We start from the raw sequence: 15,280 nt of genomic DNA, 5'->3' as shown, positions 1-15,280 counted from the left end.
CTGTGACTTTTGAAAAATGTTACGTGATTTCCTCACTCTTTCTTAACTGTAAACTATTGCTTACAACATCCAGTGTGGTAGCCGAACAGGACAGAAGAAGATAAAGTTCCTATTTTCTGAAAGAATGCTGTCGGAGTGGTTTTGTTGCTACTTAAGCATTCAGGAAGAAAAAGTCACAATGCTTTCCTTTCAGAGGGGAGCGAGAGAGCAAAACAAGAGGGTCACACAAACCCAAATATGTCTGGGGGCTTTAATGCCACTGAGCATGTCTCCTCGAAAAAAACATACAGAGAATGCACCTCTTTATAGAAGACCAAACACCCCACTTAAACAAATCCCATCCCAAGTCCCAGGGGTGTCCAAAGTCCACCACAACCCTGCCTGAACTACACAATTTCATGTGCAATTTAGGTGAGCGTGTAACAACAGCTGATACTGTATTGTTTTTTGTCTCTAAACTTCTAAAGAACATTTGAAAGAGCACAACTTGGTTATGATTCTATTGCATTTATGGAACTTTAAAAGGCCTGATTGGTGTCATTATATTATACATGTAGGCCTAAATATGTTGTCATTATATGGTAAAATGTCATAGCCCTTAAAAAAGAAGTAGCACGAGCAATATGTCCTCATATTCTCCCAAGACCGTTCTAACACATATTCCTGTAACCCTCTAAAGTTCAAACTGACTTAGTGTGGAGCCTCATTCGGCCTCAGGCACCACCAACAGTCCCTCATTTCAGAAACAGAGTTAGCTATTGTCATGTCTTGTGACATTCTTCCCAAATATGTTTTTATTAAGTTAACCCATACCAAAAGGAAAGAGGAAAAGAGATCACAAGACCTGTTTGAGAGAAAAAAAAGTTTCAGAAACTTTTCAAAAAAGTTAACCCAGTTTATTTACATAGAGAGTAGGCTACTGAGTCAGGCAGAGACACAGTCAAGCAGGAACTTAGTCTGAGAGATACATAAATTACCCAAAACACACATAACAAACACAGTAGTATTTTTGTTTGCAGGCTACATTAGCTACTCTTCTCACTGTGTATGAGAAATAAAAAAGTTATTACAGAAACCATTATACAGTAGGTAGTAAAAATCAAATCTACCTGCATTTTGCCAGTTGAAGCCGTCAGCAGAAGGAAGGAAGAAGTGGAAGACTGCAGTGATTTCCCTTAGCAACCAGACCGAGGAGTCTACCTGACATTTCCATAAGCAAACAGACAGAGGAGTCTACCTGACATTTCCCTTAGCAACCAGACCGAGGAGTCTACCTGACATTCAAATATAAGGTGATGTGGTAAGACCTGTTTACGTGTGCACAATTCTCATTTCCCTACATTTAAATATAAAAGAGCATTGTAAATGACATGTTCTGTGAAAGCCATTGAGTAGCAATATGCTATATTGAAGGCAATGGAATAACAATGGCCTACAATTCTGTGTAACACTAATCTAATTAGACTGCTATGATCTCCATCAAGCAAACTAAAGTGTGTTAAGAACTAAGCTACCCATTGAAGGCTAAATATATCCCAAGCCAAAACAAATCTACAAATTATTTGGAATATCAACAATTTACAGTAAATAGAGTGGCTCAACTGGTTTCTAGAAAGCTCACAGCTACTGACCATCAGTAAATGCCTGCCCTCTTGTGGGAATGAGAACACCATGCAGAACCTGGAAATGGGGAACAAGCACAACAAATTAGTGTTTCTGCTTTGCAATAATCAAAGTCAACGCAACTGATGCTCAGAGTTTCCCCTATATTCATTTAGCAGGGTTGGCCCACTAATGCAAATAATATCATGTAATTTTTTGAAAATATATATATATATATTTGTGCTGAGACGCACTTTTAAATGGATAGTCGTTGGCTCAATGACTGGAAGTCTATGGGAACAGCTAGCATGTCATTATGCTAACGCTAGTAGCAATGCAACCCCCCCCCCCCCCCCCCCCCCCCCCCCCCTATCTGGCACAGGAACAAAGTCATAAAATCTGTGTTTTTTTTACCCTTGCCACCACTGCTGAAAAGAATCCTAGGGGCAACACTGATGCTGTTTTGTTTCTGTTTGGAAAAATAACACTGTCCCCCCTTACAAAGTAATAACTACGTAACATAAAGTACAATCTCATTAGTGGTAGAACTAGAAGTAATAGCCTTGTATCTCTATCAATTTCACAATCTAACTTCCCAAATCTCACCCCAAAAAATCTGATAAGCATATTTAGAATTGAGCAGAATGAGGCAAGACCTGATGTAATAACTTCAGAGTGAGCTATTTCTGAACTTCATCTACACAGTAGGCCTAGCAGATCGTATAGCCATTAGCCCATAGTAAAACTCTTTACAGGTTATGATGCCAAACTGTGTATAGTATGAATGGATGGTAGACCTATGGACAGATTCAGACATGACGTTGTCAAAAAACGTAAAGGTGATAACTGGTGTGTAGGAGAGTAGGCCTCAGTAATAATAACAAAGCCAAATGTTTATGTTTCCCCCCTTCATCTAAACTGTTGCACGTTTAAGCAATAAGGCCCGAGGAGGTGTGGTATATGGCCAATATACCACGGCTAAGGGCTGTTCTTAGGCATGTCTGAATCCGGGCGGCAGGTAGCTTAGTGGTTAAGAGCGTTGTGCCAGTAACCGAAAGGGCGCTGGTTCTAATCCCCGAGCCGACTAGGTGAAAAATCTGCCGATGTGCCCTTGAGCAAGGCACTTAACCCTAATTGCTCTGGATAAGAGCGTCTGCTAAATGACTCAAATGTAAATGTCACAACGCAGAGTCCCTGGATGCAGCCTTTAGCCGTGGTATATTGGCCATATACCACAAACCCCTGAGGTGCCTTATTGCTATAATAAACTGGTTACCAATGTAATTAGAGCAGTAAAAATAAATGTTTTGTCATACCCGTGGTATACGGTCTGATATACCACGGCTGTCAGCCAATAAGCATTCAGGGTTTGAACCAGTTTATAATAAACTGGGTGGTTCGAGCCCTGAATGCTGATTGGCTGAAAGCCGTGGTATGCCATGGGTATGACAAAATATTTATTTTTACTGTTCTAATTACATTGTAACCAGTTTATAATAGCAATAAGGCACCTTGGGGGTTTGTGGTATATGACCAATATGCCACAGCTAAGGGCTATATCCAGGCACTCATGACTAAGAACAGCCCTTAGCCATGGAATATTGGTCAAATACCACACCTCCTCAGGCCTTATTGCTTAATTATAAGACGATGGAGGACGGGTGTTCAGAGAAGGTTGACTCCCTTTCACTATAGTATTCCTATTGGTAAGTGTCTATGCACCTGTTAAACCCGTCCGCCAATCACACGTCCATGTCAATGTACTTCAAGATGGCGACCTCCATCGTTCTGTATTATACGGTATCGGTAATTGCAACAAAATAACATTATTGACACACGTCAAAACTTTGTTGTTGGTCGCTGAAAAGACAATCCGGTTTGGTATATCGAATCTGAAACGCTGAAATCTTCTCCAATGCTTTGTACATTTGTAGAACTGCGCGCGGTGTTAGACTGAGTGGATTTGCATTATCCGAGCATGGCCACCGACAACATAATTAATTTCTGGAGGAAAAACGCAAAGGTTCCAGGAAGGTATGTTTCAGTTCTCCCTCTCGTTAATGATGAAGAATCTCTCGTGATTCTTAAGATTATAAATGTGTATTCTGATAATGAGTTAACTCTGTATTTTATTGGGCATAATAGCGTTGATTTTGCGTAATTACAGTGTCATTAAAATGTTTATAAAACATATGGATAACCTTGTTTGATAGATAGCTAGTTTATGAAGCCTTTATGCGCAGGTTAGCGTTTTTTGTCATGAATCTTGTTCTGGAGGCAGCTGTGCACACTGGTCACTAGCTGGCACAGCCACAAAGTCATAAAATCGGATTTGAAACCTAACCGTAGCCACACTAATACTTAACCCTAAACTTAAATTGTTTGTTTTCATGAATTTTTACAGTATAGCCAATTTTGACTTTGCAGCTGGCCTAAGGGGAAATCGCTCAGTTCTGCCACCAGGACAAGACTCATGACAATAAACGTACACCTTGTCTTTAGGCAATACGGAAGTGGTGGTCTTTGTTGCACATTGGAGCTCATTATGAGGTAATCTTCATGCCTTTGTCTTGGCTACCGCTATGTCCATACAACATGTCAGGTGGTCTGTAATGGGTGAATGTTGACATGTTGAATACGCAGGAAAGACTGAGAAAAGACTTCAGAAACGTCCCCAATACAGTATTACCAAATAGATTGGCATATGGCGTTTCTTTATGGCTGGGAAAATTTACACAAATTGACACAATGTGTCATATCTCTGGAGGCAGGAGCCAAGGTAATGTGAGTGGTCTATAAGGATTGGGTGTTGTCTTCCGTAAGACTCATCTTTTCAATGTATGTATGGTGGGTGGGTGGTAGCCACAATGCAAACACTAGGGCCTAGAACAGGAAGTAACACTGTTCCTAATCCTGACAGAACAAGTTATGTAATGAGCTCTGATGAGATACCAACCAGACATGATAGGGTATTACCATTGTACATATTAATACAGTGTACTAAAAGGTTACTAGATCGTGTCAAGATCCTACACTATCCTCCTAAGATCCAGCTGATGAGCAACTTTACTACAACATGAGCTATTACTGTGTTAAAGAGGCAATCTGCAGTTTTTATTTTTATTTTTTTACTTATACTGTATAGCATTACATTGTATTGCCTCATGGTTAAAATTATAATGTTGATATCATGGATGGTCAGTCCTTGCATCCATAGCGCTGTCTATGAATTTAAGAGTGGTTACATTTCTCCAGCCCCATCCCTCAGCTTTATACCGAAACAGTGGCGGGGAAAGGCTTTGTTCTTGTTTCAACTGCTGATTTTCCCTTTAAAGACCCAGTAACTTGACTAATTTAGTCACCTACAATGTAGTCTTAGATAACATTAGGCTATTTCCTCTCCACCGAGCTTGGTTCACGTCAGAACACAAAGGGAGACAGACACACAGGGGGGCCTTTGGACTGTGTTGCAGGTCACAGCTCTTGTAGCGTCATCAGATCGGTGGTGAGTGCTCAACACGCGTGCCTCCGCTGAACAGGATACTCTCCATGGGGTGGCAGTAAGGCTGTCGTCTCACTCGCCCTGGCAAGCGGTTCACAGAATGTGTTTAAAGCTATACGCCTACTTAACTAACAACCGTTTTCCAAAACCAAAACAAAATATCTTAGGGGTGAGATAGGAATGAAATGAAGTCCTCTGTCTGCCCATAATGGTTGCTCTGGAGAGTCTATGCTTTATGAACCTGTAGAATCCACTGTAATGGCCGACATTGTCAATGAAACATGAAAAGAGGCCTCAATGAGCCCACATGCTCCCAGTGACGCACCAGGTAGGCTACTGCTCTTTGTCTTCTACAGTATACAGCCAGTTTATGGAGCGCAGCATCCTCCACTCGACCCCAGAATACACCGCACGTAAGTGCTCCGCATAGCCAATCTGCATGCAGCCCACAGGGATAATTTTTCACCCTACATTCAACATTGATTTTTGTATGCTTACTTTAGATCGTAGATGTTCGTGTCTTGTCTATATTGCCAAGCCCTTGAACATGTGTGGTATTGTTGGTTTGATTGTTCCACGTCTTTCTTCTTTCACTATTATTTTATTGGACTTTGGGCCAGCTGTTCCTTTTTATATTGTATGTTGCCAATGTATCATCTTGTCTTTACCATGAGAGTGCTGTAGCTAGTCAATGGTATCTTCTTTGTATCAGTGACACGTAGATTACATTTTTTCCCCCCATTTTCTCTCTGCAGGTTTCCTAAAGACACTCCTAAGGGAAACAATCTCAAGTCTAAAAAGGCGTCTAGTTTCCACGAATTTGCCCGTAGCACCAACGATGCCTGGGACATTGATGAGGAGGAGGATGAGGACTTCTTAGCTCCCATTCACCCTTCATCTCTCCCGCCCACCCTGCACTCCCCGCACCAGGTGCCTCCTCTTCCTTCACAACAACCCAGTGACACCACCAGGGAGCCAGACACAGGGCCAGGGCCTGCAGACCAGCTGGCTCCCCCAACAGCAGAGGTCTGTCTTCAGCAGGAGGAGAACACAGACTGTGGACAGATCAATGGCAGAGTGGTGGTGAAGTCCAGCAGTGAGGCCCTGCTCAATACCAATACAGGTAATGTGGACACTGGACACTAACGACAGGGGTGGGGTGGATTTTAGGGAACATGTCTTTGCATTTAGTGTTAATATCCCATGTGGATGTATTAAAGATATTGCTCATTATCAACTCAAAACTGCCTGATATTGTTGATAATCTGCTCTCTGCGATTTGTTCCATGATCCTTCACTCTGGGTCAGTTTCCTCCACAGTGCGCTCCACCCTGCAGAAGCAACAGTCTCTCCCAGTTCGTCCTATCATCCCGTTAGTCGCCAGAATCTCTGACCAAAATTCCTCGGGGGCCCCAATCATGACAGTGCGAGACAAGAGCCGATTGGACAAATTCAAATACCTTCTGTCCTGTCCTAACACCGACCTCGGTGAGAATAAACACCACCTTTATAGATTGAAATAGCTAATACAAGAAGGCCAATGTTGTGTTTACAATGTATGTATTGTCATTCTATCTCCTGGGCCTTGTGATTCACAGAGGCACTCCGGAAGCACAGCTGGTCAGGCATTCCACGAGAAGTGAGGCCCATCACATGGAGGCTCCTCTCTGTAAGTACCATGATGACCTTTGACCTTTGGCTGGAGATCACACACAAAGAGTATGACGATAGACACTGAGTGTACAAAACATTAAGAACACCCCCCCCCCTCCACCCACCTTTTGCCCTCAGAACAGCCTCAATTTGTCAGGGCATGGACTCTACAAGGTGTCGAAAGCATTCCACAGCGATGCTGGCCCCATGTTGACTCCAATGCTTCACACAGTTGTGTCAAGTTGGCTGGATGTCCTTTGGGTGGTGGACCATTTTTGATACACACGGGAAACTGTTGAGCGTAAAAAACCCAGCAGCGTTGCAGTTCTTGACACAAACCGGTGCGCCTGGCACCTACTACCATACCCAAAGGCAGTTCACTTTTCTCTTGCCCATTCACCCTCTGAATGGCACACATACACAATCCATGTCTCAATTGTCTCAAGGCTTAAAAATCATTATTTAACCTGTCTCCTCCCCTTCATCTACACTGATTGAAGTGGATTTAAAACATAATTAATGGATCATAGCTTTCACCTGGTCAGTCTATGCCATGGAAAGAGAGTTCTTAATGTTTCGTACACTCACTGTATTTATATATGACAACTGCAACACACGTTGGTGATATGATCAACATAATCTTGACTGTAGGGTTGACCCTTGACCCTTGGCATATATCACTCTTCTACCCTGCTGTTCCGCTACAGTATCCTCTTTTCTTTACATTGTCGTCCTCTCTGTCATGGCAGGGTTACCTCCCAGCCAACATGGAGCGCAGAGATCTGGTGCTGATGAGGAAGAGAGATGAGTACTTTGGCTTCATTGAACAGTATTACCACTCCAGGACAGACGAGACTTACAAAGACACATATAGACAGGTAATACATGAGTCACCAACGCAATAAATCCTAACAACCAATGCTACCCACTCTGGTGAGTCAGTGTTTTAAGTAGACCTGCCTACTGTAGTGAATCAGTGTTTAAGTAGCCCTGCCTACTGTAGTGAATCAGTGTTTAAGTAGCCCTGCCTACTGTAGTGAGTCAGTGTTTAAGTAGCACATGTCTATTGTAGTGAGTCAGTGATTAAGTAGCCCTGCCTACTGTAGTGAGTCAGTGTTTTAAGTAGCCCTGCCTACTGTAGTGAGTCAGTGTTTAAGTAGCACATGTCTATTGTAGTGAGTCAGTGATTAAGTAGCCCTGCCTACTGTAGTGAGTCAGTGTTTTAAGTAGCCCTGCCTACAGTAGTGAGTCAGTGTTTAAGTAGCACATGTCTATTGTAGTGAGTCAGTGATTAAGTAGCCCTGTCTACTGTAGTGAGTCAGTGTTTTAAGTAGCCCTGCCTACTGTAGTGAGTCGGTGATTAAGTAGCCCTGCCTACTGTAGTGAGTCAGTGATTAAGTAGCTTATGCTTTGTTTCCACAGATCCACATTGATATTCCGAGGACAAACCCGCTAATTCCACTTTTCCAGCAGCCCACGGTGCAAGAGGTGAGCTTCTCTCTCAGCTCTTCATACTAGTTGCCTGGCTTGGATGGACAGTCGCCAATTCCACTTTTTAATATTGTGGAGAGGAGTTTTGTTAGACATGGCATATCACTTTGGATTGAATTCTGTTCTGTCTGTGCCTTCATGTGTTCATTAGGTGTTTGAACGGATCCTCTTCATCTGGGCTATCCGCCATCCAGCCAGTGGCTATGTCCAGGGAATCAACGACTTGGTCACTCCATTCTTTGTGGTCTTCCTCTCCGAATTTGTGGGTAGGTTGGCTGGAGGATAATGTGTGGGTAGGTTGGGTGGAGGATAATGTTTGGGTAGGTTGAATGGAGGATATTTGTGGGTAGGTTGGCTGGAGGATAATGTGTGGGTAGGTTGGCTGGAGGATAATGTGTGGGTAGGTTGGCTGGAGGATAATGTGTTGGTAGGTTGGCTGGAGGATAATGTGTTGGTAGGTTGGCTGGAGGATAATGTGTGGGTAGGTTGGCTGGAGGATAATGTTTGGGTAGGTTGGATGGAGGATATTTGTGGGTAGGTTGGCTGGAGGATAATGTGTGGGTAGGTTGGGTGGAGGATAATGTTTGGGTAGGTTGAATGGAGGATATTTGTGGGTAGGTTGGCTGGAGGATAATGTGTGGGTAGGTTGGGTGGAGGATAATGTTTGGGTAGGTTGGCTGGAGGATAATGTGTGGGTAGGTTGGCTGGAGGATAATGTGTGGGTAGGTTGGCTGGAGGATAATGTGTGGGTAGGTTGGCTGGAGGATAATGTGTTGGTAGGTTGGCTGGAGGATAATGTGTGGGTAGGTTGGCTGGAGGATAATGTGTGGGTAGGTTGGCTGGAGGATAATGTGTTGGTAGGTTGGCTGGAGGATAATGTGTGGGTAGGTTGGCTGGAGGATAATGTGTGGGTAGGTTGGCTGGAGGATAATGTGTGGGTAGGTTGGCTGGAGGATAATGTGTGGGTAGGTTGGCTGGAGGATAATGTGTGGGTAGGTTGGCTGGAGGATAATGTGTGGGTAGGTTGGCTGGAGGATAATGTGTGGGTAGGTCAGCTGGAGGATAATGTGTGGGTAGGTTGGCTGGAGGATAATGTGTGTGTGTGTCAGAGGAGGCTGGTGGGAGGAGCTACAGATGTAGGATCTTAATTTGAGCCAGTTTGCTACAGCAGGAAAATAATTCTGCAGCAACAGGAAATGGGAATTATTATGTGGATTACAATTAATGGGCTTTTTTTGTAGGGGTTGAAAAAAATTTTGTTAGGGCAAATTAGGTCTGACATTTTAAAGTGGAAATTACAAACTTTAGAAGCCATTTTAAACCTCGAATACACTACAAGTTTGCATTTCCTCCTGTGCAGTAAACAATTCTCAGCAACAAAAGTGATCAAATTAAGATCCTACACCTGTAGAGGAGGACGGGCTCATTGTAATGGCTGGAATGGAATGGTATCAAACACATCAAACCCATGGAAACCACGTTTGACTTTGTTTCATTTATTCCATTCCAGCCATTACACTGAGCCTGTCCTCCTATAGCTCCTCCAACCAGCCTCCTCTGGTGTCTGTGTCATAGATTTCTGTCCAACCAGATGAGGCTTGTCCATATGAAAGGAAAATGTCCTCTGAATCCTCTGACAGGGTGTCCAATAATCTTGTCTTATATTACATGCAGAAGGATTAATATACACTACCGTTCAAAAGTTTGGGGTCACTTAGAAATGTCCTTGTTTTCCATGAAAACACACATGAAATGAGTTTGAATAGGAAATATAGCAAAATGCATAGAAAATGTAGTCATTGACAAGGTTAGAAATAATGATTTTTAATATTAATTATGTCCTTCAAACTTCGTCAAAGAATCCTCCATTTGCAGCGATTACAGTCTTGCAGACCTTTGGCATTCTAGTTGTCAATTTGTTGAGGTAATCTGAAGAGATTTCACCCCATGCTTCCTGAAGCACCTCCCACAAGTTGGATTGGCTTGATGGGCATTTCTTACGTACCATACGGTCAAGCTGCTCCCACAACAGCTCAATAGGGTTGAGATCCGGTGACTGTGCTGGCCACTCCATTATAGACAGAATACCAGCTGACTGCTTCTTCCCTAAATAGTTATTGCATAGTTTGGAGCTGTGCTTTGGGTCATTGTCCTGTTGTAGGAGCGCCGTCCACAGGGTATGGCATGGCATTGCAAAATGGAGTGATAGCCTTCCTTCTTCAAGATCCCTTTACCCTGTACAAATCTCCCACTTTACCACTACCAAAGCACCCCCAGACCATCACATTGCCTCCACCATGCTTGATAGATGGCATCAAGCACTCCTCCAGCATCTTTTCATTTCGTCTGCGTCTCACAAATGTTCTTCTTTGTGATCCGAACACCTCAAACTTCGATTCATCTGTCCATAACACTTTTTTCCAATCTTCCTCTGTCCAGTGTCTGTTCTTTTGCCCATCTTAATCTTTTATTTTTATTGGCCAGTCTGAGATATGGCTTTTTCTTTGCAACTCTGCCTAGAAGGTCAGCATCTCGGAGTCGCCTCTTCACTGTTGATGTTGAGACTGGTGTTTTGCGGGTACTATTTAATGAAGCTGCCAGTTGAGGACCTGTGAGGCGTTTCTCAAACTAGTCACTAATGTATTTGTCCTTTTGCTCAGTTGTGCACTGGGGCCTCCCACTCCTCTTTCTATTCTGGTTAGAGCCAGTTTGCACTTTTTTGTGAAGGGAGTAGTACACAGCGTTGTACGAGATCTTCAGTTTCTTGGCAATTTCTCGCATGGAATAGCCTTCATTTCTCAGAACAAGAATAGACTGACGAGTTTCAGAAGAAAGTTATTTGTTTCTGGCCATTTTGAGCCTGTAATCGAACCCACAATTGCTGATGCTCCAGATACTCAACTAGTCTCAAGAAGGCCAGTTTTATTGCTTCTTTAATCAGTACAACAGTTTTCAGCTGTGCTAACATAATTGCAAAAGGGTTTTCTAATGATCAATTAGCCTTTAAAAATAATAAACTTGGATTAGCAAACACAACGTGCCATTGGAACACAGGACTGATGGTTGCTGATATTGGGCCTCTGTACGCCCATGTAGATATTACATTAAAAATCAGCCGTTTCCAGCTACAATAGCCATTTACAACATTAACAATGTCTACACTGTATTTCTGATCAATTTTATGTTATTTTAATGGACAAAAAATGTGCTTTTCTTTCGAAAACAAGGACATTTCTAAGTGACCCCTAACTTTTGAACGGTAGTGTACATGCATTCATTTTTCCTGTCTGGTTATTTGTCAGCATTACAAACCGGCAAGTCTGCTTCCCTTAGTGCAAATGTCAAACAATTTTTTCAAATGTTTAATCAAACCACCCACGGGCTGAATTTAATCAGGTTTGCGTAATACTTTATTTATTTAATTTTTTTCTCCTGGGAAAACGATCTCAATCGACATTGAAATGACTGAAACCAAATGGAAACTGTGTAGAAATAATGGACCTACATGTACAGTCTCTTCACTCTGTCCAGCTTGCTAACAGTGATCGAAACGAAAGCTAGGCAGTCAGGGGAGCATCGAAAATGGCAAAAGCGATGCACATTTTGACGACGAGGAAAAATAATCAACTTGTAAGTGCGGCCCTCAGGACCTCGGTGAAGACCGAATACGGCCCGCAGGGGAAATGAGACACCCCTGCTTTAGTGAACTGGAAGGAGGGTTGTGTTTCGCTGACTGCGCACTGATCGTTTGGGTTTACATCCACAGAGGAGGATGTGGAGAATTTTGACGTAGCGTCCCTGCCTCTTGACACCCAGAGGAACATTGAGGCAGACAGCTTCTGGTGCATGACCAAGCTGCTGGATGGAATACAGGTTGGTATTGTCATTCAGTTCTTTTCTCCATCTGCTCCGATGGTCTTCATTCTGTCACTGTTGTCTCCAGCAGCCCCCCCCCCCCCCCTACAATCACAAATCAAATCCTCCTCATGATGTGTCGTTAATATTAGTGTGGTTTTATCTTTGCAGGACAACTACACCTTTGCTCAGCCAGGGATTCAGAACAAAGTGAAAGCTTTGGAAGAATTGGTCAGCAGAATCGATGGTGAGATATGATCTCCTCATGTTGTTACATTATCTGAGGTAAGACCTTACCTCAAGACACCCTTTTAATTAATATGAAAATAGATATCCATTATTTCAGATGGCCTCAGTGTCAGTTTTCATCTCTCTTGTCTTTTCTCTACTCACTGTGTGGCTGCGTCCTTTTTGTCTCAGAGGACATACACAACTACTTTAAGAGGTATGAGGTGGAGTACCTGCAGTTTGCTTTCCGCTGGATGAACAACCTGCTGATGAGAGAACTGCCTCTGCGCTGCACCATCCGCCTCTGGGACACCTATCAGGTCACACACAAACACATAGATATTTGCATTAAAACCTTTGTGTTTTCGATCTGAATGTTTGTGTGATTTAGAGATGATGTATGTGTTCTTCACGTGCTCACCTGTCATGTATCCCTGCAGGCTGAGCAAGAGGGCTTCTCCCACTTCCACCTGTACGTCTGTGCTGCTTTCCTGATCGAGTGGCGCAAAGAGATCCTCTCCATGGTCGATTTTCAGGTACAATTAATTATATCCTTTCTTTGATTTGTTTGAGTGAACAGTACTCGAGTACTCTGTATTTGGAAATGTGCTACTTTCTTTGTATGACCTGACCCCTCCAGTGAAAAGCTCTCATTAAAAACAAATCTGCATATTTCAGTCTTCATGACACTGCAGATTGTGACTGAGGCCCACGAGGGATTATTCACACACTTCCACCCATCCAGTTCCAAAATGGTGTTCATGTCATAAAATCTGCCTTTCCAGGGTCTTCTCATGTTACTCCAAAACCTTCCCACAATCCACTGGGGGAACGAGGAAGTGGGCCTTCTCCTGGCTGAAGCATACAGACTCAAGTACATGTTTGCTGATGCGCCCAATCACTACAAGAGATAGGCCTCTATGCAACGGTGTAAAACTGATTCTGATATACTGTTAGGAGGAATGTAGGGGTTTATTTCCCTCTCTGATATGACTGACAGACATATAGCTTGCACACAGGTACAGAATAATTCACTCAAAATGGGAACCCTGAACCCTATTTCTATAATATTTTTCTTGTTAAGACTTTGTATTGCCAAGTTTCATTCCACTGAGACTACAGCGTATTATCTCAGAGCCACTGGCTTCGACATCTTAATAGTAGTCTGTTACAATTCATCGAGTAGGGTCTGGACATAAAACACAGCTAACCCTTTAACCTAAGTCCTAAACTTAACCATAACCTTATGTGAGTTCTGGTATTGGAACTCTATACTGTTCTGGTATTGGAACTCTATACTGTTCTGGTATTGGAACTCTATACTGTTCTGGTATTGGAACTCTATACTGTTCTGGTATTGGAACTCTATACTGTTCTGGTATTGGAACTCTATACTGTTCTGGTATTGGAACTCTATACTGTTCTGGTATTGGAACTCTATACTGTTCTGGTATTGGAACTCTATACTGTTCTGGTATTGGAACTCTATACTGTACTACATAAATTAATGGTATTTTAATCTGGAGGGGATAAATACTTGGCCATGGCCTTTTAAATTCAAATTCATACTGGCATTAATCAGCATTGAATGTCTCAGAAGTTTTAACAAACACTGGAAAGCACTCTGAATGGATGATTAATGTTTACGTGATCATCGTTCAAGTTTCAGAGCGAATATATTTGAGTTATGTTGTTTATCCTTTTTATCTAACAGAGTTCTGTGGTAAAGCTAGCCCACATATTTTACTGCTTATTTCCCCCCATATGTTCTCTTCATGGATATATAGAGTCCACTAAAAGGCCAGTCTGAATATCTACTGAAGAAATGGTACAATGTAGTACAACATGGTACAGGATGTGCCACAGCTGTTACTAATAGCCACTCTGTATACCAGGAATAGGTACTCTATTTCAGGGCTTATCTATAGTGGTGCCATATTGAATCCCAAGGCCTCAATGAGAATAGGATGAGAATGGGGACCTTCTATTTTTTTGATGGTGTATTATTGTGAAGTTTCCCCCCTTCTTTAAGTTTGCACTTGTGCAGTTAATCTGGATCTAGGTTAACGTGTATCTCAACTGATTACTAGCTATTTTGCTTTGTAATTCTCAAGCTTAATTTTCACATTCAGATTAGTCACACTTTCTTTTTAGATTATTTAAAACTGTGGCACATATGAAAGTTACTAAATTGGTCCAAAATGAAGTTGTAATTTGCAACTGATGAGACTTGTTTACCCTTCAAGTAGTGTACATCTAAAGGTATCTGACACTTTACCAAATGTATATTTTGTATGTTTGCGGTGTCCATAACATGCGCTGAAGATTTTGCTTAGTCTATTTCCTCTTTCTGAAGAAATATACAAAGCAGCCAGTGCAATCTAAATCAACAGTCTGCAGCACAATGTAACAACCATCCAGGAAGTTATTCAAATAATAGAGAAAATGCCTGAAGAATTGTTGCACTTCCCTGTCTGTTGTTTGCAACATCATCTACTCTTATTCAGTATGGTTAACTTAAACAGTTGTCTGTAAACTTGTGAAAATTGTGTATATTAAGAATTCAAATGTTAAGATTAGTTTTTCAGTAAATGAATGTGTTTTGCCTTGCCTCTGAGGGTTGTCTCCTGATGTTGATATTCAAAGGCAACTTTTAGTAGCCCTCCCGAGTCCCTATACAGTTACTTGGTCTATTGGAAACTGTGACATCAACACAGCTGTATTTCAAGTCTGTAATGATGCCTTTGTTATAAGCATTTGTAATGCACTTTGACTAAGCATAGAAAGCTGAAATGTTATCATTTGCCCTGTTTTGTTTGTACATCATTTGTGTTTCAATTTAAATATTGGGGTAATGTAGTATCCTACCTGCTGTCACCTCAGGTGACGTAAAGCAGGAATAGTAATTACATTTAAGCAATGGAGTGTGAATATTGATGTTATTTCACC

General features: G+C 42.2%; 1 protein-coding gene across 2 annotated transcripts; it reads left to right on the top strand.

The window, feature by feature from the left end:
* Nucleotides 1–3,412: 3,412 nt before the first annotated feature.
* Nucleotides 3,413–13,693, top strand: LOC311123820 (TBC1 domain family member 22B-like). Of its 2 annotated transcripts, XM_084198047.1 has the most exons (13): nt 3,413–3,636; nt 5,461–5,517; nt 5,860–6,227; nt 6,425–6,592; nt 6,703–6,773; nt 7,507–7,635; nt 8,180–8,245; nt 8,400–8,514; nt 12,015–12,121; nt 12,275–12,350; nt 12,524–12,651; nt 12,772–12,867; nt 13,117–13,693. In XM_084198047.1, the coding sequence occupies exons 1-13, from the start codon at nt 3,581–3,583 to the stop codon at nt 13,243–13,245; spliced, it is 1,566 nt and encodes a 521-aa protein (XP_084054173.1). In that variant the 5' UTR covers nt 3,413–3,580; the 3' UTR covers nt 13,246–13,693. The 2 variants fall into 2 exon arrangements, with proteins under 2 accessions (XP_084054173.1, XP_084054174.1); XM_084198048.1 differs by lacking the exon at nt 5,461–5,517.
* Nucleotides 13,694–15,280: the final 1,587 nt, after the last annotated feature.

This window comes from Coregonus lavaretus (genome assembly GCF_964263955.1).
Source record: "Coregonus lavaretus genome assembly, contig: HAP1_SCAFFOLD_540, whole genome shotgun sequence".
NCBI classification, from domain to species: domain Eukaryota; kingdom Metazoa; phylum Chordata; class Actinopteri; order Salmoniformes; family Salmonidae; genus Coregonus; species Coregonus lavaretus.
The sequence above is the reverse complement of the archived record's forward strand: the minus strand, read 5'-3'. Positions and strand labels throughout refer to the sequence as shown.